Genomic DNA, 25,528 nt, shown 5'->3' with positions numbered 1-25,528 from the left:
TTTTTTCTTGAATTTAATCAGTGGGGGTTATTTGTTTTTTTTTTTTCTTTTTGGTAATGGATGGGGTCTGCTTTGAATTTTCTTGTCCCAGCTCTCTCCCAGGTGACTTATGCCTTAAGCTCTTAACAAGTCTGATTGTAGGTGAGAAATACCTAAAGCTCTTGAGAGACGAAACCCAAGAAAATGGCAACCCTCCCTCTATCAGCACGGTGGGCACCAGTTACACAGCACAAAGGCACAGTGCAGGTTAGCTGAGAAACAGCATCACAGCAGTGCTTTGCTCTCCACTAATCAGCTGGATACCTTCAGAATATCTTTGGAAATTAGAGGGAGTAAAAACTGCTTATGGGTTCCATGCCATTCCAAAGGCCTGGCCTTTAGGCCTCCTGGCAAAAGACACCAGGAAAATGGCACAGGCAAAACCACATTTTGTTCCCAGCCACTGGAAGCCCTGGAGATGCCAGGGCAGTCACACAGTGGCAGGTGGGCAAATCTCTCCTCTGGCTTCATGTTGCGGTGTGTTGCAATGTCCTGTTTTAAACTTCCGGGTCCCTTCCCATGTGTGCCTATACCTTCTCCCTTCCCCCTCACCCCTTGCTGAGTGTGCCCTGTCAATCAGGCTAACATACCAGCAAGGCGTCGTGTGATTGGTCCCTCAGGCCTGGGGGACATTGGATAGGTGTCCCTAGTCCCTTGAGACCCTGCCCCTTTCACCTGGTTGGTAGCTCACCTGTCCCCTCCCCTCCCCCTGTCCCGGAGCTTAAAAGGTTAATGAGACTATTCTGTTAGCAGCAGTTGCCCCGGTGCAGACATTTCTGTAACCATGGAATAAACATCTGGCAACCCTCCAGCAGAATCCACTCCTATTTTCTCTTCACCACCGCCAGAAGCTCTCTCTTCTGAGGTACTGCGAGTCCGTTCTCGGGCTGCGAAGTCGTTTTGCCCGCTCAGGGATGCCAATATATTGGAATAAGATCTCAATATAACCAGTTAGATGGTGCCTGGGCCAGTTCTGACCCTCGCTGCTGGGCCAAAGGCAGCACTGTGGTGTTTTACCCCAGAGATACCTTGGCTGCTGGAGAGTGCAGCGGGGTACAGGCGCAAGTCCAGGCTTGTCAGGACTCCGTTTTTTAGATAAACCAGGTGAGAACAAACCCCTTTGTGCAAGAAGCAGGTTAAGAAATTCTTTATGCCCTTCTGGGACAATTTCCTAAAGTACACAACTCACCTTCACAACAGAGGTGCTGCTTTGCTGAGCCTCAGGAAGCTGTTCTGAGTTACTCAGGTACTTGCACAGTGCCCACCCTGCCAATGGAGCATCCCAGGAAAGGGCTCCTGTGGCTGCCTTCCAATCTCCCAGAAGCAGATTGAGTCTTCTTTCTCTTTTCTGTGCTGCATGTTTTACTAGAAATTAAAAGTCAGAGAAGTGCATGTCACCCTCAGAACAAAGAATGGGAGGCTACAGTGAATTCTTAATTCCTGTTGGATTTTGTTCTGCAGTTCTGGCTAAAAATGCAGTATCCAAGCACCCAAAAGCCTTTTCCCTCTCTTTTCTGTGAGGGGAGCAGAGCTGAGCTGCACCATCTCAGACTACAGAAGCTCAAAGCATGGTATTAACTCCCTGAAATGTGGCCTTAAGAGCTTCATTTCTTTCACTTTAAAACAAGCTTAGTGACTATTTTTGAAACAAACAGTATGGATTTGCTTGGGTATTGGTTCGTTCCCAATAGTTTGGAGACTTCTTCAATGCAACAGCTGCTGCTTGCACAAGAGGAGTCTTTCTTGATGCGCCATCAGCAGGACCCAAGGCTTTACTGTCCAAGATAGTTCAGGGGGAGTTATTAACTTAAACAAAAACTACATTTGTTTCCAAAGCATGTCCAACGTAAGCATGACGCAGGCAGAGCACAGGGCATAAACTGACAGGTCTGTACTAGATCAGAAGCCCAAGAAGATTTTCTAACTCCAGTAGGCATCAATGTCGTAGTCAGAAGGCACTGAATTTGAAGAGAGAAAAGCCTTCCTTCCTGTGGTGAGGAGCTGTGAATCACCAGATTGGGTATTTCAGCAGCAATTTGTCTGGATGCAGGCCAAATTTTTTTAAAATGAAGTTATTTACAAGAAAACTTCCTACAAAATAAACAACCTTTCTATAAAAACTCTATTAATAGTCTCTTCTTTCTATGTCCCACTGTTTGTTTTCCTGATTGGCAGATCCATCTTTCCTTACCATATTTGACAAAGAAGGATACTCCCGTGTTCATGCAATGGCACAGATTTTATAATTTTGATCCAACCCCACTCGAAGCAGGTCTTACTAGACCAGATTTCTCAGGCCCTTCTCCAATCAAAATTGAGGCATTTTAACAGGGACCTGAGGTAAAATCAAAGCTCTCAGTGCTGGATTTGACCTTGGCTTACTTTTGTACACAGAGGGTACATATTTTACAAAATAAGGTAATTTTCTGTGAGAGACAATTGTAGTTACAAAGGCATTGGCAGTTTCTCTCCCAAAGTCAGAGTTTCATTTTGTGTATTTTCACGACAGCTTTACAGACATTGTATCTGAATTCAGCAGATGGCAGGGCCTAACATGTGGCTCTGAATAAGCTTCAGTAAAACACAAACCTGCCAAAAATGCATGGAGTATTAGGTACTCCATGGTCTGTGCTTCTTCACTGCATGCCTCCATTCTGGAGTAACTTCATTTCCACTGATGATCTGTCCTGACAGCTTTGAGAGAATCCACCCCATCAGCCAGTTTATCCATGTACCTACAGGCTAAGGGTCAACAACATCAGTGTCCCCTCCCATGACTTTGTTCTTCATGGCAAGCTAGAAATGCCATGTTGGCAGAACCAACATGGAAGCTAGGAACAATAGTGATTTTTAAATGTTGATGAAGAGTTACATTTAATTGTTCTGTTTCTAAGCCTCTGGGCAGCTGTGCCTGTCTTCTCTTTGAATTTCTGCCTTGGTGTCCAGTGATATGGACAGAAGCCACATCTACAAATGGTCCTTTCAGCAAGTTTGTCCAGTTCAGACATCTGCTGTAGTTTGTATTTTGCAAACTTAATGCAAATATTAACATGCAGCACCTACCTAATTGTGCTTTTTTGGAGGGATCATGTACTGCTCAGATAAAGAGATAATAAGTAATTAAATGTTTCCCTTTATAGAAGCCAAGTGTTTACCTTTTTGCTTTTTTTAAAACAAAATGTTGGGTTAGTGGTTTGGTTGAATGTAATAAGTGCACTGCATTCCCCTCATGATGCAAGTTTATTCCTTTAATTGTTTAAGGACACACAAAACCACTGTAAGATATTTTTTAGAGGCACAAGTACCCCCAAAGTATGATTATGTGTGATGGAAGTATGTACTCTTTTCCAGTGTAATTTTAATATCACTGTTATTTCTGCACAGCATGGTCAGTGTGATGGGTCTGCATACTAACAGTGACATCATCTACTATGATCCTTCAATCCATTTTCTGACTTGAAAATACTCCCATTACTAAATTAAGTGAAAAAGATCATATCCATTCACCTTTTTACCTCTATGTCCTCAAATATTCTGTGAGGACCTGTAATCCTGTGCTTGGAGTGCTGGATTGAAGGCTTGGAAGGCCTGGAAAGGCACACACCAGCTATTATCCATCTGGATATACATTTATGTACTTCTGAAGGGTTGAGAATGCAAGGTGGGCTGCAGGGGATTATTTAAAGTGTCTAAATGTCTGACACTGTTTTTTTTCAAGAAGACTCCCACAGATTTTCTCTAATGGCCCATGAGGCCATATTGCAGATGACATCAAGAATAAAACACTTCCAAGAACTTCCTTCCTACATCAGCTTCTAAACAAAGCAGGAATAAAAGGACTCAAACTGACTGACTTTGAGGAAGAAGACCACCATTATGGCACCTTCTTGGTCTCAAGAGGGTCTTAGATAAGAAATTTAATTTTAAATATTTTTAATCTATATTATGTGCTTCTGTTCTGGTGGAGAAACTTTAATACACCATGGGGTTTGTCTCTCTGCTAGGATGGGAGAAATGGAATGTAAAGCAAACACTTTAAAGCAGGGAAGGCTTTATGCCCATGTCATGTGCCACAGCTTCCTTCAGCAAAAAAAACCATGGATCAGGAGGGGCAGCATGGAAGAAAACAGAGGAGCAGAAGCACAAGGCCTTTGACTGGACTGCACTGTCAGCTCGTTCAGAGGTTTCTCTGCTGACTGGCAGCCTGGCAGGCTCCTCAGGTTTCCTACAAGCACTGACCTTGGCATGCAGCTGCACAAGAGAGGCTCAAGGAGAAAGACAATGTTGTGGAGAGAGAAATCAGGGTCTCACCTGTCCTTGTCAAGGCCAAAGGGTCACTGCAGCAGCCAAACAAATGGAGAAATGACGTCATTCTGCAGGCAAACACTGGGTCTCTCTGGTAAAAATGTGCCAATGTCCAAGGTTGCAGAGGGTGATGTTGCTGAGGGTATGACGCTTGCCCAGCAGTCCTTGTGCTATACTTCCCCCCAGGAGTACTGGCCTGCAGGATGGGGAGGAAGAAATTAAAGCAAATAATCAAACCTATAGGCCTAGAGTTGGTGAATGATTGTAGTGTGGATTCATATAAACTGCAATGCTGATACACCATTTATACAGCATCAGTATTTTTCACTAAAAAATTCAGCTAAGCAACTGATGCCTATATAACTTAGATGAAAGTTACAAGGTGCTTATTTATCTTGAGTTATAAGATACTCATATAACCTGATGTATCTATATAACCTGCTATCAATATAACCTAAATCATAACTTTCTATATATCTATATCACCTGAAACCAATATAACATGAATCACAGCTTTTCATACCTATATAACCTGAGTTATAACTTTTATATCTATATAACCGGATATAAATAATGTTTTATACCATGTAATGGCTAGTATATGGTTATCTAGTTGCTTAATACTGAATGGACAAAAAAAAAAAAAAGGAAAAAAGCTCACCCCATGGATAGTTTCAGAGACAGATAAGTATAGTACTAATGAAAAATTGGCAAGTGCAAAGTCAATTAGCCACAAAACAAAGAATTTAGGCCAGTTAAGACCAGACAGACCATAGAACAGCATAACTGTGCATGTTCCAAAGACAAAGCTGAAATGACCCCGGAAGTGGGGAGGTGCAAGCGCAGTGCTAAACAACTATTTAGAACCCTCAGATCACGCTGTGTCAATTAGTTCTGGCATGTATACGATGATGTTTTAGTGACACAGTAACACTAAGCAACAGTTACTGTATAAATATACCACAGTACTTGACACAGGTGGGTGAGTTAGGAGGAGAAATCCCCCTCACCTCCAGCATTGCAATAAACAAATACCTGCTCTATAGACACATGTGCTTTATTTCCAGCCTCTCTTTCAGGCATCACAACAGAGAAGTTTGCATGTCATTGCAATATGGGTGGGTATGTGGAATTTTGGGGAAATTGTCTTGCAGCTGTGCACCTCAATGTGGACCTTTGATCTGACAACTATGATTTTCACAAGCACATTTTGTTACAGGACATCAGAACTTGCTCCTTCATTTAGCCTGATACTGTAGCATCATATTGCTTTTCCATATACCATCTGGAAAGTATGTTTCCATGCTAGATTTTCCGGTGAGAAAAAGCAGTGTAACAAGTAGGAAGTCACCGAAATGGCACCAGCTCTTGATAGAGCTCAAGAAGCATTTGGACGATACCCTCAGGCACATGGTGTGACTTTTGGGAATGGTGCTGTGCCGGCTAGGAGTGGGACTCAATGGTCCTGATGGGTCCCTTACAATTCAGCATATTCTGTGGTACTGCAAATTTTCAACACCCGGGCATCACTTACAGCTTGTTGTCAGCTTGATTGAATCTCCCTGCTTGTTGATTAGGCCTGAAAGCGCACAAAGACCAAACAGAAAAGAACGCTTTTTCCTAAAGAAATTTCCACACATTCCGTTTCCCAGCGAGGGGGCTGGCTTGAGGGGACGGACTACATTTCCCATGAGGCTGTGCGGGGCGCGGCAGAAATGCGTCACTCGCGGTGGCAGCGGAAAGCGCCCGGCGCGCCCCCAGCATGGCGGCGGTGCGGGCGTTGCAGGTGGCGGCGCGGCAGAGGCCGGCGCTCGGCCCCGTGGGGCTCAGGGCGCTGTGGGGCGGCCCCAGGTACCCGCAGGGCACAGGGTGGCTTCCGGGGGTGGCTTCGGGCCTTGTCCGCATGCTGGGCCTGCACCAGGCCGTGGGTCTCTGGAGGTCATTTAGCCCGGCACCGCCTGAGCAAAGCCCTCAGGGTTTGTCTATGGCTTTGGAATGTCCTTAGGGAAGGAGACTCCACAGGTTCTCTGGGCAAGCAGAGCCCACCGAGGTGCACTGCTAGTAGGGGTGCAGTGCTGCAGGGCTGGATCCATTAGAGTTGTTACTGCTTTTATTAGGAGTGGGAAGTGAGGGATTTCGCGGGAATGAAAAACAGTTCCTTTGTAACATTTTGCGTGAAACCGCGCATGGGTTGTTGACTATATTGGGGCATATGAGAAAGCAAAATATTTTACTTAGAAACTAGTGCTGATTTTTTTTTTTTACATATGGACAGTGATTTTCTTCTGTAGTTGTAGTTATTTTCTGATATGCTTTTTATTCACAACAAATTAGAAAACGGAGCAGTAACAGAAAATAAGTAACTAGTCTTGTTAAAATTCTGTTTTCACTCAGAGCCATGATAGAAGATGGGTGGGTGATTGCTCTGCGGAGGCGGCCTGTGTGCAGAGCAGCACTTTGGGAAGGCCTGTGCACTTCTGGCCAATAGACCTGATGAGTCCATGGGATGTGTAGAATGTCTGGATTGAGTGGTTTAAAACACCACAAATACAAAAAGGCTCTGATTCTGTCTTGAGTAGCCAGAGGCTGAGAATGTGTTTTGGTGCCAGCAGGAAGGAGGAAAGAGAAGTGGAAGCAGACGGAGCAGTTCCTGAGAAGGAGGAGAGGAGCAAGCCCAGCCTGATGCACCCCCCGCCCCGCCACCGGAGCTACGTTCCGCCTGAGAACCTGCAGAGCTGCCTCGAGTCCCATGTCAGGGAGGTCTTCGGGCCCTCTGTTCCCGAGGACTGGCAGCAGGCTGCCCTGCAGGAGAAGAGGCTGAAGCACCGCCTGCTGGCTCGGCTGGCCACAGAGCTGGGACATGCCGTCCCCAACTCGCAGCTGCACCGCATGCGCTGCGCTGGGGACGTGCTGGGCTTCTACCGCACCCCCGTGAAGGACAGCACCAAGATCGATGAACTCACGGCTGCAGAGCTGCCCCCGAACCTGAAAATCATCTGGCAGCAGTGAGTCCCCCCATGCAGCATCCCTGTGCCTGGCTGGTGCTGCAGGGCAGCAGCAGAGCCTTCTGGCTGGGGTGAGATCTGTGAATTTCAGTAATAAAGGTTCACTGAGCTGTGCTCAGGTTTGGCTGTTCCTGCTCTGCTCTTTTTTCCCTGCAGACCAGTTCTTGTGAGGGGCAGCATGGGCACTGCCCCTGCCCTTGCCCTACTGCTGGGCACTGACAGGAACCAGTGAGGATCAACAAGGGGGCCATTTCCACAGTTTCTACTCTGCAACTCTGTATTGGTTTTGGCTGAGGTGGAGTTAATTTTGTTCCCAGGGGCTGTTATGGGGCTGTATTTTTGACCTGTGCTGAACTCAGGGCTGATAATACAGAGATGTTTTTGCTATTGCTGAACAGGGCTTGTGCAAAGCCAAGGCCTTTCCTGTTATTCTTCCTGCCACACAGTTGAGGGGATTGGGGGTACATGGAAGGGGACACAGCCAGGACAGGTGACCCAAACTGACCCAAGGGATATTCCAGATCATATGGCATCAGGCTCAGTGTATAAAAAAATGGGGGAAGAAGGAAGCAGAGGACATGTGGAGTGATGGCATTTGTCCTTTCAAGTCACTGAGATGTGCAGTGGGACCCTGCTCTGCTGGAGGTGCTGAACACCAGCCTGGCCATGGGAAGCAGGGTATTAATTCCTTATTTTGCTTTGCTTGTGTGTGCAGCCTTTGCTTCCCGTATTAAACTGTCCTTACCCCAACGCACGACTTTCAAAGCTTTTACCTTTCTGATTCTCAGGACCATGGCAGTGTGCTTCCCACTGCTCACACTGTGGCTCACAGATATCTTCTGCTTTCCTTCTGTTTCGCTGCTGTGAAAGCCAAACGCCTGTATGGCCACTCTGGGGATGCACTTGGCAAGCACTGGAGCACAGATACCAAGCTGTGGAATGTTTTTTCCAGGACTAATGAATGGCACTGTAGCTGTCTGCCTGCCTGGATTTCTTTATACTGTTCCTGGTTGGCCCAGATCTGGGTGTCAAAGCAGTTGAAGGAGTTGCCAGCAGGACTGATGAGGATTAGTCTGTGCTAGCCTTCAGGATGCTGTGATCTTTCCATTTCCCTTTCTCAAAAGGAAAAAACAAACAAAATATGAAAATTTGTTCAATTGACCTGTTTCATATCTTACCATATGTCAGCAAGAGCTCTCATGGACTGAAACACTCAACAAAGTCAAAATTTATTATTTCTTTCCAGAATATGAAGTTTGGTCGGTTTTATAACACACAATTCAGTTGAGTTTTACTTCTGCTTTTCCTTATATTTACTTTCATTGAAAGCATCAGAACACTGCATAATTGCAGTACGGTGTTGCCTAAGTAAGCATGCTGCCAAGACTTTACAACTTTACATCCCTGAGTTGTGGATCAGGGATACATTTTCCTTAAGCACCCAGACAATTTCTACATAAAGGAAAAAGTAACCATTTAATTCTTGTCTCTGGAGATCAGGTGTCTGCTTTTAGCTGTTTGCTTTTTTGGTGTTCGGGGGTTTTTTTCACAAATTCATACAGAAATTCCTGTACATGAAAGAGCAGTTCATATTTTAATCTTTCCAAAAGTACAATCACAGAAAGCATAACAAATCTTCATGAAATTCTGAAGCAGAAAAGGTAAGTATTTCACATAGCATTTTCTATTTCTAGAATGCTGTCAGTAACTCTGACTCTAATGATTGGGTCTCCTCTTCTTGGAGATTTCACACCCTTAGAGAAAGACAGATCCCTGGAGAATAATTTATATCTACACAATTGTGGATTCTTTGGGGCTCTTTTTGCTTCTGTTGGCAAATGGAACAGTGAAATATGAGGAACACAGAATTTACAAACTGGTTCTTTAGGCATGCAGATTATTAAGGAACGTATAGACAAAGGTCATAAATTCATAATGGAAAGCTGGACAAGGACACCAAGCCCCAAGTCTTTATTTCCCTGTCTCCTGAAGCTGGAAGTTTCTTTCTTCCCCTACTAACCAGGTGGCAAAATCTGCTCCAGAATCAGTGACAGGATCTTTTCAGCTCATGGTCTCGAATCAGAGCAAGGCAGAAAAGCCAAGGATTCTTAAAAAAAAAAAAAAAAAAAAAAACAAAAAACAAACAAACAAAAAAAAAACAACCAGTAAAGAGTAGAAAAAAATGGACTTCATTTGCTGATAGGTGTGCCTGGAAAAGGGTAATGCTTGTTTTGTGTCAGCTGGGTGAGGAATTGGGCCAAAATCTAAGTGCTTTGGAGGATGCAGTTCAGCCTGTTTCCTGTTGTGCATCCATGAAATGGATTACATCTGAGAGTACTGACCGTGGAATTAGCACTAGATAAAAACAGACAGACAGAAAAATTAACTTTGCCTTTAATCTGTAGCAATTAGAGTCTCTAAAATTTACAGACCACAATAAAGGGTGGAAATTTATTGAGCAAAAATATAGCCTACAAGGGATGTAAGAGTCAGAGATCACAGATAGTAAATATGGGTCTTTGTTCACAGTATGTGCACCTGATGGGGCTGTCTTCTGCTCTTTGGAAGGCTTTTGTTTGGTTTTTTTTCTTTTCTTTTTTCAAGATAACACAGCTGAACACAGATGGCTGGCTGAGAGAAATGAAAATGATCTTGCCTTCTTATTTTCATATCGACAACAGTGGGGGGAAAAGAGGAAAAAACATGGGAGAGCAAGAAATGTGCCAGATGAGGTTCTAGTATGTTAACGTGAAGGAAACTGCAACAAGTGTTGACATTTTGGCATTCAGAACTTGCTTTCACAGGGGTCTATGTGACGGAACGCGAACCTTCTTCACTTTCTTCTGGTGAAATACTCGCTATGAAGTGTAAATGAAGACCAAAGAGCTTTTCGCTACGTTAGCTTGCCAAAATGTCTGGATTTGTGTTTAAATAGGTTGGCAACACGGGAAAAGACAGCTCTTTCCCAGCCACACCGACCGCGCCGCTCCCGGGCATTCCACATAGTCCCGCCGCACCACGTGACAAGCGGGAAGCGTTCCACGGGAACAGGTCCTGGCAGCTGCACGGGCGTCCCAAAACACTCCCCCTGGGCAGGGAGGCACGGAAGGGGGTCTCGCCGAGCTCGGAGCTGAGTTTCTCTGCGTTTCGGGTCGGGTTCCCGGCTTGGTGGCGGGCGGAGTGCGGCAGGACCCGGTGGAGCGCGGCAGCGCGCGCATCTGCCAGGACCTGGCCAGGCCCTGCTGCGCATGCGCGGCCCGTGATCGTGCTCCTCGTCCGCCGCATCTTTCTCCTCATCCTTTTCGTGATCTTTTTCCTTATTTTCCTCTTTTCCCCGTCCCTGCACCTCTGCCGGTGCGGCCATGGGGAAGCTGAACGTGGTGATGCTGCGGTACCTGTCCCGGGAGCACTTCAGGGTGCTGACCGCGGTGAGCGGGCCGGGGCGGGCCTGTGGTGCCTCCGCTGGGGCTCCGTGCTGGCCTCTTGTGGGGAGGGCCCGGTTCGGGCCGGTGTCTCCTTCGGCCCCCCGGCTGGGGGGAATCGGGAGACACAGGGAGTTCTTGGGGATGCTTGGGAAGTCCCCCGGGGATGCCCGGCTGATCGCAGACCCATCACGGTGAGACAGCGTCCCAGCGTCTCTTTCTCGCTGCTCCCCGTGACTGGGACTGAAATCTAATTAGCCGCTCGTGTCGTGGCTGGCACTGAAGAACTTCCCCGGGTGGGTTGTACCTAGGCTGCCAAGGAGCAGTGAAGCAAGTGGAAAGGTTTGTTAAGGCTTAAAACGTAGAAAGTTAAGTCTTAAACTCTGTAGTCTTTAAAAATTGCCTATTTGAAGAGAGATTTTACTCTTGAGCTCGATCTGTACTTCATTGTACTTCAACACAGTGCTGAAAAATATGTTTTTAATTACTCTTGTAGGTGGAAATGGGCATGAAGAACCATGAAATAGTTCCTGCTAGCTTAATTGCTTCCATTGCCAGCCTTAAACACGGTGGCTGTAATAAAATTTTGAGAGAGCTGGCGAAGCACAAACTTCTGGCTTACGAACGAACTAAAAGTAAGTTTGAATTTTTGTTGGACTCCCTTTCTTATCTTGTCCCCAGTCCCTCACAGTGGCACCTGCCCAACAGGTTGGTATGTAGGAGTGCCCAGCATGTTTGCTTTGCCTTCTCTTGGACTCAGCCTGGAAATGTGCGTTTGTGTAGCACCAGATGCTGTGTCTGCTTGTATCTTGAGAAGTAAGAGACAGAAAAAATATGAACAGTTAACTTTCTTTTTTGCTCAGAATAAGGTAAAAAGAATCATCACTTGAAGCAGTATTTGTTATCTGACCAGGTGGTGCAGGTCTTTCCCTATTCCCTTCAACTTTTTAGTTGGATCTGGCTCTACAAACACAGTGGGGATGTCTGTGTTCTCCCTTTTGTCCCAGTTCTTCTGAGGATTGAGGGATTGCTCCAATCCAATTTAAATGTTTTCACCATTCAGTCAAATGGGGCTGGTAAGAGCCAAGGGGTGAAATATTACTTGGGTGCTGCTTACTGCAAGAAACAAGACTAAACTGACATTTATTTTAAATGGTATGTGTGCATAACAAGGAGTGAAATGTGTTTTCTTTTTACCCAGCTGTCCAGGGTTATCGGTTAACTAATGCAGGATATGATTACCTGGCTCTGAAAACTCTCTCTTCCCGACAAGTCATCAGTTCTGTGGGGAACCAGATGGGTGTTGGCAAAGAATCAGGTAAAGTAAAATAACAGTTTTAAATTTTTTTTAAAGCAAACACTTCTGTAATACTGCAAATATTTTGCCAGAAGCTAGGGGAGTTTTCCTCTGGGTAGACAGATCAGTTAATCTGTCAAACACTGAGATGTATTTGAACAGAGCATGTTCAAATACTCTGTGAGGCTTCTGGCTGCATTTGAGTATTTTTTTACAACAGTGTAATTGCATTTTGCCCAATTTGTTTGTTTCTTGGTTCATTATTTAAAAAGGTACTTTGCAGGCGGGTGCTGCTTGTGTTGTGCTTTGTGAAGAGTTTCAAACCATTTAACAAAAAGATAATTTCAGCTTTTTCATCCCACTTAAAGATAAGGTAGTAAAGTAAAATAGGCTCAAAACTATTGGAATGCTATCTTGGTTCCTGCTATGTTCATGTAGTTTGACATAGAATGTGACTTTTGTAGTTGGAGAAGGGGATTATTTGGGACAAATACTAGAAATTAAGTTTAGGGTATTTGTTAACACAAAATTAAACATCTGGTCCCTTGGCTTGTCTATCTGTTGCTCCGGAAAGAAAAGCTCTTCCAGGATGTAGTTAAAAGCACCAGGCCACTGAAAGATACTTCAGATCCCATCAGCATTTCTTCTACTGGAGTACCATGAACTCTTTAACAGTAATTTCTTCATGTTCAAACTTTTGATACACACTGTATATAATTAGCTGCCTTTGCTAAAACTTGTGGGTCAGAAAGGGTGAGGAGTGAGGTAACAATCTTTCACTGCCCTTTTTCATCTGGCTCGTTAGATATGATTAATTTCTTAGATCTGTGCTGTGACATATTTTCTAGATATTTACATTGTTGCCAACGAAGAGGAGCAACAGTTTGCACTGAAACTGCACCGGCTGGGGAGAACCTCCTTTCGCAACCTGAAAAACAAACGTGACTACCACAAGCACAGGCACAAAATGTCCTGGCTGTACCTGTCCCGGATAGCAGCAATGAAGGAGTTTGCCTACATGAAGGTAGATGGTCATTCACTCAGAGCCAGCAATGGTGGGACAGGCTGGAAGATGCTTCTCAGGCTGTCTTTTGATCACTTTGTGTTCACAGTACTGGCAGGATTTATGCTTCATTTTTATCTCTTCCCTCATGGACTTAAAGTATACATTTCAGAAAGTGTCAATGCACCATGCTTTGTACACTTCCCAATGCCAAAATTAAGCTTTGCCATTGAAATCACATGGAACAGATTCAGGTATCATGGGAGAATTTCAAATTAATTATGTTATTTATGGATAGATAATCTATATATCACCAGTTCTGCAGTTTTTCCTTCAAAAATTTATTGCATAAACTGGGAAGCAGTTGTCGTTTCTTAAAATTAACCTGTTTTTTATTTTACCAAGCTTTCACTTGTTGCTGTGCTGTTGAGGGAGACCTTCCAGATCAAAACTAGTGTTTTGATCTAAAAAGGCACACTTAGTTCTGTGCTGTGAGAAAAGATTTCATTATATTGCTAATCCTGAATTCTGTGGTTTTTTTACCTGCTTCAAAAATCCACAGATATTTTATAGTGATGAAAGATGATAGCTGAAAACTAATTACTAATAAAAACCTCGTTTTTGTTTCTCCCTTTTGTGTTATTCAAGAGTAATATTTACATGAAATTATTTGCTTGTTCCTGTAAATAAAGAACCATGATTAATTGTCTCTGTGGCCTCACAGAGAGAGAAAGAACTAACACCATCATTTAGATCTTCTGTCCAGGTGGTCCAGCTGGTAAAACCTTATGTGGTCAGAACTTGTAGGAATGTTATTGTGGTGGTCAGGTTCCCTGAGCAGAGGACTGGGGGAGGTTTAATTGAGTGCTGTAAAGAAGAAATACTTAAGTAACAAATACTGTGTTTATGTTGCTTTAACTTAGGACTCTCTAGAAAAGTTCACTGGTAACAACAAAATGAGTAAAAATAGAATAAACTCATAAAAAAGTTGAGTAGATCTAATGAATGACTAAATTTGTGCTAGAAAATGCAAACAGGAGAGCTTCAAAATATTATGACTTATCATTGGTTAATTTTAGTGTGGTATAAAGCCGATTATTACTACTTGTGTTCACATGCACAAACAAACACATACTTGTGTTTACAGCAACTGAGTATAGATTGGCTAATCAGGCAGGAGTGTATTGGCAGCAGCTTAGTGTGTAATTCTTTTCTAACTCCAAGCACCCCGTTTCCTATTTCTATTACTAATTCCACAGGCTAATGTACCAGGTGAGGTTGTGTCATTTCTCCAGTTTGTTGTGATTTTCTTCTAGATGCATGATAATTAAACTGTAGGCAGTGCATTCAGTGTCTTAAACTTCTAAATTTTATTGTCTTTGCAGTGGGAGGTCCAGTGGCTGTGAGGCTGTTTTCCTTCCTAGGCATGTGATTTGGGCAATATATGCTGCTATCACAGTGATATGTACAGTTTACCCTAGGTGTTGGTTTGTCAATATGTGTAATGTTTCCTTAACAATTTAATTTTAATTTTTCATTGTGTTGTCTCTTTCCAGGCTTTGCATGACAGAGAATTTCCTGTTCCGAAGCCCATAGACTACAACAGGCATGCAGTTGTTATGGAACTTGTTGATGGATATCCTTTGTAAGTAGTGAAAGCTTGAATCCTCTGTGTTACAGAGACCCTGGCAACCTTAGGAAAAGTAACAGGGTTAGGGTTTTTTCTTGTTTTCTACTGAGAAATTGCACATTCTATACATTACTTTGTATATAGAGTATTAATATCCCTTAGGTTCTGAGCTCCAATTTGTGATCCTTTCTCTGTTAATACAGGTGAGTTTGTAACTCAGTTCTGCACTGTTTATAACAGACTACCATGTCTAATCTGGTTTTGCACCTTTGAGAAAGATTATTTTGCTTGAGCTTTTCAACCTCTAGAAACATTGAATATTATTGAGGTTTGTAGATGAAGGGTTGCTTTGTATTTGAATGCAAAAGCATTCAAAACCAAAACCTGTCTTTTTCATACAATAACCCAGGTGTAATCCAGAGATTTAAAGTTTCTAGTTACAGAATAAACAGGTCCATTGTCTTGTATAGGATTCAAGATCTTAAGTTTAATCAAAAGGGAATTAATTCCAAAGTAAAATAGTAGAAGAATAATGTGGAAAAGACTTCCCACCCTCATTTGTTAAATAATTCCACATCCATTGTGTAAACAGAACACTTCAAGTTCCTTGTGGCAGTCTGCAGTGGAAGTTTAATTTTTCTTCTTTTCCTAACATAATCTAGAAAATCTGATTTTGTGTAAGAATCAGATTCTTATGCGCCATTTTAATTTCAGCATAAAAAGATTTAGCTCCTACTGACACGATTACATTACCTAAAACAGGGGAAACATATAAGTTTGCTGGTCCATTATTTACATAATGCATTATGACAGCAGTGCTCAGTGGGAGACAGTGAGTGAGTTCAGGTGAGGTTTAGCCTGGATTTAAGGAGGTTTTTTCTCCTCTTGAGGACAGAGAGGCAGTGGCACAAGTTGCTTGGGAAGGTTTCACTGTCTCTCTCCATTCCCAGAGGTTTTCTATCCCAACTAGACAGAGACCTGAGCAGTCTGGTCTCTCTCTTTCAGGAGAATGCTGGACCAGAGACCTGAGGGCCCTTTTAATTTGAATTACTTTGGCATTCTGTCAAATGTATTTCATATACTTTATCTGTATTTTTAAATGAAGTCTTTCAAGGTTGAGATTATTAATTTTACTTAACTTTTCAGGTGCCAGGTGCGCCACATTGAAGATCCAGCTGCGGTCTACAGTGAATTAATGGACCTGATTGTAAAACTTGCCAATCATGGTCTGATCCATGGGGATTTCAATGAGTTTAATCTCATCTTGGATAATAACGATCATGCCACTTTGATTGATTTCCCTCAGATGATGTCAACATCGCATGCAAATGCTGAATGGTAGGTTTAGATCCAAAGGTGTTTTCCAGGTGAATTGACAAATGCTGATGAAAGCAAACCATGACTTGTTTCCATAAGTCTTCTCCTGAAGAGAAGACTTTTTCTGCAAGTGTTGTGATGCAGCACAAGTAATGTTCCAAACAAAGAATGAGTAGGAATGTCTCTGCAGAATAAATATGTGATTAATTGCTTCTCAGAGATAATATTGTTTGGTTTAGTGACACTCAGAAATGAATTGTATCCAGTTTCCCTTTCTAGCCTTTTGGCTTGAGATCACTCATGGAAATAATTTTCAAATAAAACCACATTGGATAAATGCTTCTTGTTGCAGTAGACTTCACTGAATTTTTGTTTGTACAATTCTGTACTTTTTACAGGTATTTTGACAGAGATGTTAACTGTATTAAGGAGTTCTTCAAGAAACGTTTCAACTATGAGAGTGAGCTCTTCCCAACCTTCAAAGACATCAGGTGGAAATGACCAGATGAATTTGTTTTACTTATGGCACTAGCGTTGGTATTCTGAGAAAAGTGAATTCCTGTGAGAGATGCCTGTGGGACAAACTAAAAAAATAGGCCCGACTATATAATTTTACTAATTTCTATTTTTCTCATTTCTATTGTGTTTTCCTCAAAGTTACTGTAAGTGGTTTTCAAGTGTGCTTTAAAATCCTCTGCTGCCTTGTCTTCCTGCAACCGAGGAAGAGAGGTCAACCTGAAAGCTTGATCCAAATGATGAATGTCCAGGAAATTTTAACAGTGATGCAGAATCAGACTCTTTGATTTTAATTAACAGTTAAATAATCTAATATATTGAAGATTAATTTGGGTTTCTGTTTCAAAATTATTTTAAATGCTTGTAAATAGAGTGGCTACCTCCTTAGGGATTATTACGTTCAGATTTCCTAGAGTCTTTTGCTCCTTCTGAAAAGTAAAATTACTTTTCACTTATTTTAAGACTGAAACTTACACTGAAACTGTATAAAGAGACCAAAACTGTTACAATGAAAACTGTTTTATTTAATTCTGAGCACTTTTCCTAAGGATTTCTACACTTTAATCAGCCTTTGTATGTCAGACCCTTTAGTATTCTGTTTGCTTAAGCATGATTTGAACTTAAACCAAAATGTTATTGCTGCTAAAGTAGAACAATTTCCTGAAAAAAAAAACCTATAAATGCAGGTTATGGAGATGCAATCATCTTCTGGAGGAGTTTTCTTCTCTTGGATTACATTCTAAGTTAATATTTCACCTAAAGCTCAACACCATCATGTATTTTGTGTGATTCAACAGTGTATCTTTTTTCTTAATAGTGGGTAATTTTAGTCTAGCTTAGTTAGCATTTTAAGCCCAAAATGTAGTATATTGGTATTATTAAATTTAGCTTATTAAATTTAGCTTAAAAGAAAACGTTCTTTTTCCACAGGAGAGAATGTTCTCTTGATAAAGAGATTGCTGCCAGTGGCTATGCAAAGGAGATGCAGGAAGATGGTGAACTGCTTTACCCCACAGGTTCTGATGAGGATGACAATACAGAGATGTTAGAACTTCCAGAGGATGCTGAGAAAGAGCTCAACTTCTTCGGCAGAAATGAACAGAGCAGTGAAGACTTCACATGTGAAGTGGGTGATTTCTCTGAAAGCAGAGCCTCTGACAGCGCTGCAAGCAGCAGTGAGGAGGAGGCTGATACAGCTAAAAGCAGGGAAAATACGCAACGACTAAATATGGCAGAGTTGAGTTCAGCCTTGGAAGAAGACGAAGGGCCAGCTGTGCCTTGGAAATCCAGTGAGGATGCAGAGAGTTCTGCAATTACTTCTTTTAAGGGCAAAAGACTAACTGAAAATGCTGCTGAACTGGAAGATCAGGCAGGTCAAGGAGGGTGCCATGAGGCTAAGGAGAATGAAGAGGAATGCCCTGAGCTGGTCAGCTCATCAGCTTTAAATGAGGAATTCAGTCAGTACAGGTAAAGATTCACATTTACTGTCTAGAAGTCTCACCCTTTCCTTGGGCCCCCCAAAGTAGCTCAAGAAGGACTGCTCTTCAGCTGCCCTTGTTTAAACTGAAGACTAAAAATTAAATTTATTTTGAAAATATACCAGTAAATACCCTTCCTATTGGTGGTGTGGCTGTCCACCTCTGTTGTATTTACCTAATGAGAAAACAGGTTTTGAATTTCAAAGACCAACCTATTTTCTGTGGTGGATTTTTTCCCCTTTTTCTTCATTTCAGCTAATATTGATAATGAAGGAGTTTGTGATGTTAAAATACTGCTTCTAAATAACTTCCCTGACGAAGTTCATTATTCAAATACTTTGTGTCAAAGCCAAATGTTCTGCTACTCACTCAGCTGAAGTTATCAAGAACAAGCTGTTTGGAGTGTTTGATTCAAATATATTGTACTGTATGTTGTCTCAGCTTTTAATTCCCTTCCTGACATAGAAATTCCTGCTTGCCTTCACACTAACCCCTTGTGTGTGAAATTATATTTCTTGAGTTTGCCAGCCCACCATGTATATGGATGCAGAGATCATACTCCTCCTCATTTGTTTTTGCTTTTCAGTTAAATACCGTCAAAACATTCTGCAGGATCTGAAGTGTTTTAGTGCCCTGGGGTTTCTCTTCTGGTGCTTGATACTTACATGGCTGTTACGCAACAAATTCTTCTTTCACAAAGTGCCTGTCTTGAACAACCAGTGTTAATGTTTAAACTGGTTGTTTAAACATGTAATGTTTAAAACTTGCATGTTTTGCAGCAAGTTTTCAAGTTGTAGCCCAGAAAGTGAAGACTCAAACAGGGTGCTCATAAAAGCAAAGGTGTGCTTATCTTGTTCATGGGATAATACATTGATTTTTGTGTTTCAGTAATGAGGAGTGTATTGTTCCCATTGCTGGGCGCAGGACAAGGACTAGGAGCATCACATCAATCAGAAGTGTTGGGAGCTGTTCAACTATTCCCCCGGTAAATATTATTTTGTTACGTTGTCATCTAGTTTACCCTCAGACCACCTTAAATTGCGCATAACTGTTAGCCCCTGTTTCTGAAATTCTTCTCTGGCATGAATCATCTTTAAAAACAGTTACCATCTACCTCTCCAGTGTCTATCTCCATTCCCACAGAAAAATAGGACTGATACCACTGTAACTGCTTACAGGGAGTGCTTTCCAGCACTCTTCTTCATATTTTGATTTTTGGTCTCTCACTGAAGCTCCATATCAACACTAACAACTCTCATTTACCCAATAACTAATTTATATTAATAAATGTTAATGTACTAACAGCATCAGTTCATCGATTTTTGTTGCTAGCGACAATTAATATTATTTCTTTTGAATGTGGATCCTTGAGTCTAGATTTAATTTTGGCTTTCTCACCTCTCTTTTTAGAGGTTTCTTCAGATTCTTTTCTGAAAGATTTCTGTGAACTTGCCATCAACAGAGATCTCTTTGGCAATTTGAATTTGACCTTCTAAATTACATAAATCGGGGCATTTTCAGCAGAATTTAATGTGCTTTTCTTCAACTCCAGAGCAGGCAGTAGGTGATACGTCTACTTGGTATTAGGAATTTTGGAACACATGTAGGATGTGATGGTGGAAAGACTGATGATGAGTCTTTACACCAAGTGCTGCAGTTCAGCAATATAATTTGGTGAAATTACATTAGATTACATGTCATAATGGTATCTGCCTTGCAGAATTTATTCTAGCAGGTTTCCAGCAAGAGTTGACTCCACCATGATTGAATAGATGAAAATAATTTGATGTCTCTTTTTCGTCCAAGAAAAAATACGCAAGTATGCACTTGGCATCAATGTGGCAACTTGAGCTGGGACCATGCCACAGTCTGCAAAATCATGGCTTTGTTTTTGTTGTGGGCAGATATTGCCATCACAATGGAGAGCAGAACTCAGAATGAGCCACAGTGCAAGTAACAGATGAGATTTCATGGAACTACTCCACCTTGTTGGAATGGGAAAACCTGGAGAAGGAGCTATAAATCACTAATTCTCCTTCTCCCTTAGCCACACTTGTGTTACAGAGTTGTTGTTTTCCCTTAGAATCAGTCATATTTTTGTAATTTAAACTCCAGAATAACCAGGGTGCTAAAGAAACAAGCACAAACCAAACAATTACTGCTGGGCATGGAATGATCTGCAGTATAATCAGTTTTTACATTTTTCTGTAAGGCCTGTGTTCTGCACTGAGAGGTGTGAGTCCTTTAGCATCTCAGTGGGAGCACACTTGAAGATTAACTTCAAAATTATAAATATATTTAAAATTCTATTTTTTATAATAAAGACTGTCAGAGCACACACACAGCACTCCGTGCAGACCTTGTCCATAGCAGAGGATCTACTTTTTCAGTCAGTTGAACTGTTTTATGATTTTCTTACAAGGAAAGAACTCTGTTCATTTCTACAGTCAAGATGAAAATCATGAATCATGAGCTGCTCCTGAAAAAATTGTGACATCATGTCATGTCATACTGCTAAATGATTCAAAGAAGTTTTGATGACAAATTGCCTGTTTCTTTGTAGGAGCTGGTGAAACAGAAGATAAAGCGTCTGCTGACCAAGCAGCAGAAATCTGCTCTGAAACAACGGCTGCAAAAAGGGGAGGCAAATATTTACACCAAGCAACGTCGAGAAAATATGCACAACATTAAGTCAAGCTTGGATGCAGCCAGTTTCTGGGGATAATTTATTAAAGCTCCTGTGGAACATGAGGAATGTATACAGCTAATTCACCAATAATTCTTTTATGTAAAGGAGCAATCTCTGCTATGGAAATCAGATGTTTTTCTGGGAGTTAATAAATCTCATTCCTGTGACTTTGACTGGGAGGTTGTGTTTTGTGTTTCTGGTCAAAACTGTTGATTCTAATTTACATTATATCAGTAGTATTGATTAAGATTATGACAGGAATTTCCAGTAGTGTTTTGTCTTAACTGAGTTGTGGCGTCTTTGTTGTGCAGAGGCTCAAAAAGCCTTTTTCTTCAACTGTAGATGCAAAATTATTTCCATAAATGTAAAATGGAAATAGTTTTTGCTAAGTTAGTGACAGGTGACATTACCTTCTTTTAGCTTTTTTTCCAAAACTTGTGGACTTAGTCAGATGTAACAGTTCCATTGGCTGATTCCATTGGCTGAAATAATCATTTAGTGCACAATGCGCCTTGTCTGCTGGAGCTTAGAAACATAAATAGTAGAAATCATTAAAATATTTATTGGCACAAGCACATTTTGAAGTGCTGTTCTACAAAACAATACTGAAGGACAAAAAATCCTACTGCCATCCAACTACTTTATTCTAAAGGTAAAAGTAGCTACAGTAGATATAAAAAGTTAATCTTAAAATAATAATGAAATACTGCTGACAGAGATCTCTAAAAGCAGTATAGAATTTTTTCAGTATTTTGCTTGGCAGAGTGTTCATCACTCGTACGTCACTGTCATTTGCACAGGGTGCTATCTCAACACGATTCCATTAATATTTCTGTTTTAATCATCAGTACTGGCAGAGCTGACCAACAGGAATTTAGTCTCATTTGCGTATCCATTCTGATTAGTTTTGGAGTTGTTTGGTTGGTGGTTTGTTGTTTTGTGTTTTTTTTATGCATGTTAATATTATTATTCATGTAATATTTAATATTCATTTTTTTAATATTCATGACCTGGACAGTACTCAGTAGGCAAGAAACCCCAAAACATTAAAAAACCCTAGGATACAATCCCTACAGACACAGTGCTTATTCTTGATGGCAGGAGCCCTTCACAAACACCAGAACATTTATCTTCCTAGGAACCATAAGCAGACACTGCTGCTGTTTTATAAAAAGTAACAGGAAGTGATGTAACTGGCAGTTTGGGGTGTTAAATGTGAAAATTCCAAATTCTCATTTTTGCTGACACTCACTGTCACTGGATGTTCTCACCTGCGGCTCCCAGTTCCCTTCACTCTGCCCACGGCCAAGGTGCGGCAGCGGCTGAAGCTTTTTCCCGCCGGGAGCCGAGCCGTGCCCCGAGCCGGCTGCCCGCCCGCCGCCCCTTCCCGCCGGGATGGCCGCGGGATGGGGAGGCGGCGGTGGCTCTGGGCTGCCTGGCGGGCCCACAGCCGCCTTCCTCACCCGCTGGCGCTCGGGGAGGAGCGGGCGGCACCGACCGGCTCTGCTGGCGAGGACAGCGGGACGCGCTCCAGGGGTACGGACGAGCCGCGCTGGCAGCCTGAAACTCCCCCTGCCTCCCTTTGGGTCCCCCAGGCATCTTCCCATCCAGAGCCCCTTCCCCGCTGCCGCCCGCACCGGGGGGCTTCGGGCATGCCCCCGATACATCTTCCCTTCCCTCGCTCCTTTGTATGGCTAAGGAGGGATGTTTGACAAGTGAATCCCCTGTTTTCTTCCTTGCTCAGAAGTTTGCATCCTCAGGCTTGTTTGCTCCGTAATTCCTCTCAAAGAGGCAGTGTTCTAGGGATCTCTAGTTTCTGGAGGTTCTAAATGCAAAGAAGGGAGGGTGAGAAGTTGTAAATGATGGATAGGCATAGATGACATATTTGTCTTTCCATACATTGGAAAGCGAAGTGCTAGCAGAACTCTAAAATAGCTTTATTTCTTACTATATGATTTAATTGTAATAGATATTTACATTATTAGATCAATATTAAATATATTCCTGGTATCCTAGTACAGTTATGACTTTTCATGTTCAATTGAAGATAAAAAGAAAACCATGTTGTATTTAAGGAAATACCTCCTTCACAACACTGGTTTCAAAAGCCAATTGCTGACCTTTTATTAGATGTCTCTTTATAGGGAAGATTTTTTTTGTTATTTAACCACTACCTTAAATTATCCACTATCTTACGGAGGAATCTTTCAGGTGTCTTCTTCTATGGCCATAAATCTCTGGCTTCAGAGAAGCAATTCCTTTCAAAAAACATCCATCTCTCTGCTGTCACAACATGGAGCCCTGTATCCTGCATTTTCCTCTCTGTGCTGCACTCCCTCCCAAGCAATCCTGTCACGTTGGGGTGAGATACAGAGGAACCTGCTCCTGTTATCCTCACTCTTCCTTCTGTACAGGTGTGTATTTCCAGAGTGCATCATCCCCCAAGCTCTGTGTTACTCTGAATCTGAAGTTTTCTTCATAGGATTGACAGTAAGTGACCTTTTTGAATGACCTAGAAATTTGCCTTTCATCTGCTTCAAGACTTTTGAGTTGTCCCTCCTCTTTGCATCTGAAATATAACAACTCATATATTTTGAGATTGTTTCACCCTTCATGCCTTGTAACATAAATGACAGAAAGAATATAAAAGAATAATCCTGGCTATTTTTTGATGTCATTTTAGTTAAACTGATGGATCATATTTTAATGTGACTTTTCAGATATCATACTAACAGAGGTATTGTGTACTTAACGTCGCAATCTGAAGCCCATAAAGTTTCCTGGCTTCTGAATATGTGTAGAATACGATATCCACAGTAAATTAAAAGTTTAAGGGAGGCCTCCCAGCTAAACCAAGGAGACATGAAAACAACAAAAGCTAACAATAGAAGAGACAGATACTTTCTAGTATTGAAATTGTATCATTGTATCAGAAGCTGTAGCATGTTTTCTTTCTTGAAAAACTTTTTTTTTTTTAATCCTGGCTGATTAAAAGCTGGAGATCATGATCATAAAATTAGTTCTCAGATGGTGCAATTTAGAATTTAATCTTGTCTTCACAAAGTGGAGAATTCCTTTCATTATTTGACTGCTGTGAGCACATATGACAGGCATACTTAGGCATGAGTATGAAAAGATGTTCCCTTTCCATGTTAGAGTTGAGTATAATACATCATAAGCAGAGTAAAGCTATCTTTTTTATCTCCTTTTAAAAACACAGTGTGATTGTGGCACTAAGATTAAGTGGATTTCATTGTTCTTTCTGTTGTTCTGTCTGCCTGAGAATAATTTCACTTACCTATATTAACATATCTTAGCTAGTGAAAACTTTCGTAATGTTATTGTCTTACAACATAAAGCATTACAAGTGTTTTTTAAACTACAGATTTTCGCACTAGTTAAACAGAAATACCTTACCTACTAGTTAAACAGAAAATGAAACTCTGTTTCATTTTCTGAAACAGTAACTTTTAAAGGAGTAGTTTTCCTCTGCTGTAATTGTCTGTATTTTTTTTCTTATTAATTGCATTTCACCCCAAAGGGATAATTTTATTCCTCAATAGTGTTATGCTTTTGCAATACCCTTCTTTGCCACTCGTCTACCTGAAGTTACTCTGCTCTTTGTCTAAATCAAACCTATAACTGACCCAAAGCCATAGTGACTTCTGATACAAGCCCATTTCTAAAATACAACACAATAATGACAAGCAATATTTTTTCAGTACTTTCTGTTAAGATTTTGTTGGTATTTTAAAAATGCAACTCTGTGATGTCTTTCATTCTGTCTCTTCTCACACTTTACACTTCCAGAATTTAAAAAAAAGAAAAATATAGGAAGATGTATAGAATGTATTGGGAGAAAAAGGGGTGGGAGTTGCTTCTAAAAGAAGCAAAAGAAAAAACCTAACATGGACACTTGTAACAAATCCAGTTTTATTGATATCTCATGGAACAATTTCTATTTATTTCAGCTGGATTAACGAAGGTCTTCCATGGAGAAAAGGAAAAGCTCCTGAATGTATGGGACCTGCTTTTTGCTTCAATGGTTTTTTTTTAGTAATAAATGCAGGGTTTTGCTATAGCTTGGTGAAATCTTGGTGCAAGATTTTAGAAAAAAAGCAATACAGCAGAGTCACATGGGGTAACAATCAGTTAAAAATTTAAGGAAGGAGTTATGCTGAACAGACAAATTGGGACTGAGGTACTCACTACTAATCTGCAAAGAAATATAAAATCTTATATGAATATAAATCTAATATTTCTGTGTCAAACTGATCCCGGTTGACAGAAGTGGGGTGGAGAGTTTAATTCCAACAGGAGGGGAAAAGGATGGTTGATCTGTGGACAGATGGTTGTATGAAATGCTGGGCATGCAGGAACCATAAACAATTCAACAGGAAGGCAGGTTCTTGCAGAGAGGTGTCTGCACAAAAATGACAGTAAAGCCCAGAGTGGTTGTGGAGACTCCATTCTTGGAGGGTTACAAGACCAGGCAAAGACCGGAGTGACCTGGCCTGCCCTTGTCTCTCATCCTGCTCTAAGGAGAAGATTCTAATAAGTGACCTTCTGAAGTCTATCCCAACCCAAATTTTTCTAAGATTCTTCCCACTGAGTTCCGATTTCCACGTTTCCCTTCCCCCGACTTCTCTCCAAGGCAGAAATCAATGTTACTCAAATTATACATAATCATATCCCAATCCACCATATAATTCCCTCAGGAATTAATTTCAAAATTTAGTTTAAATTATACATGTGCTGTGATACATCAAGATAACATCTTGGAACTATTATTTAGAGGACATTATAACTGCCTACAACATAAACTAC

The 25,528-nt window shown here is 41.5% G+C and overlaps 2 protein-coding genes across 3 annotated transcripts; both read left to right on the top strand.

The window, feature by feature from the left end:
- The first annotated feature begins 6,050 nt into the window (after positions 1–6,050).
- On the top strand, positions 6,051–7,463 carry LOC135459700 (large ribosomal subunit protein mL50-like). Of its 2 annotated transcripts, none has more exons than XM_064735979.1 (2): positions 6,051–6,195; positions 6,954–7,463. In XM_064735979.1, exons 1-2 carry the CDS (start codon positions 6,107–6,109, stop codon positions 7,351–7,353), a joined length of 489 nt encoding a protein of 162 aa, XP_064592049.1. In that variant the 5' UTR covers positions 6,051–6,106; the 3' UTR covers positions 7,354–7,463. The 2 variants fall into 2 exon arrangements, with proteins under 2 accessions (XP_064592049.1, XP_064592050.1); XM_064735980.1 differs by having other exon boundaries at positions 6,058–6,195; positions 6,957–7,463.
- A 3,109-nt stretch (positions 7,464–10,572) lies between these two features.
- On the top strand, positions 10,573–20,874 carry RIOK2 (RIO kinase 2). The gene is made up of 10 exons (XM_064736571.1): positions 10,573–10,777; positions 11,268–11,406; positions 11,973–12,089; positions 12,917–13,092; positions 14,628–14,716; positions 15,848–16,039; positions 16,417–16,509; positions 17,465–18,001; positions 18,901–18,997; positions 20,576–20,874. The coding sequence occupies exons 1-10, from the start codon at positions 10,712–10,714 to the stop codon at positions 20,735–20,737; spliced, it is 1,668 nt and encodes a 555-aa protein (XP_064592641.1). The 5' UTR covers positions 10,573–10,711; the 3' UTR covers positions 20,738–20,874.
- Positions 20,875–25,528: the final 4,654 nt, after the last annotated feature.

The sequence above is a fragment of the Zonotrichia leucophrys genome, chromosome Z, assembly GCF_028769735.1.
Source record: "Zonotrichia leucophrys gambelii isolate GWCS_2022_RI chromosome Z, RI_Zleu_2.0, whole genome shotgun sequence".
Lineage (NCBI taxonomy): Eukaryota > Metazoa > Chordata > Aves > Passeriformes > Passerellidae > Zonotrichia > Zonotrichia leucophrys.
This window is presented reverse-complemented; position numbering and strand designations above follow the sequence as displayed.

What these genes read in the sequence shown, in the direction of transcription:
- LOC135459700 (XM_064735979.1), top strand. Translation starts at nt 6,107, where the DNA reads ATGGCGGCGGTGCGGGCGTTGCAGGTGGCGGCGCGGCAGAGGCCGGCG. An exon ending in GCGCTGTGGGGCGGCCCCAG is followed by an intron (nt 6,196 to 6,953) that starts GTACCCGCAGGG and finishes TTTTGGTGCCAG; the next exon opens with CAGGAAGGAGGAAAGAGAAG.
- RIOK2 (XM_064736571.1), top strand. Translation starts at nt 10,712, where the DNA reads ATGGGGAAGCTGAACGTGGTGATGCTGCGGTACCTGTCCCGGGAGCAC. An exon ending in GGCTTACGAACGAACTAAAA is followed by an intron (nt 11,407 to 11,972) that starts GTAAGTTTGAAT and finishes CTTTTTACCCAG; the next exon opens with CTGTCCAGGGTTATCGGTTA. An exon ending in GAGGAATTCAGTCAGTACAG is followed by an intron (nt 18,002 to 18,900) that starts GTAAAGATTCAC and finishes TTTGTGTTTCAG; the next exon opens with TAATGAGGAGTGTATTGTTC.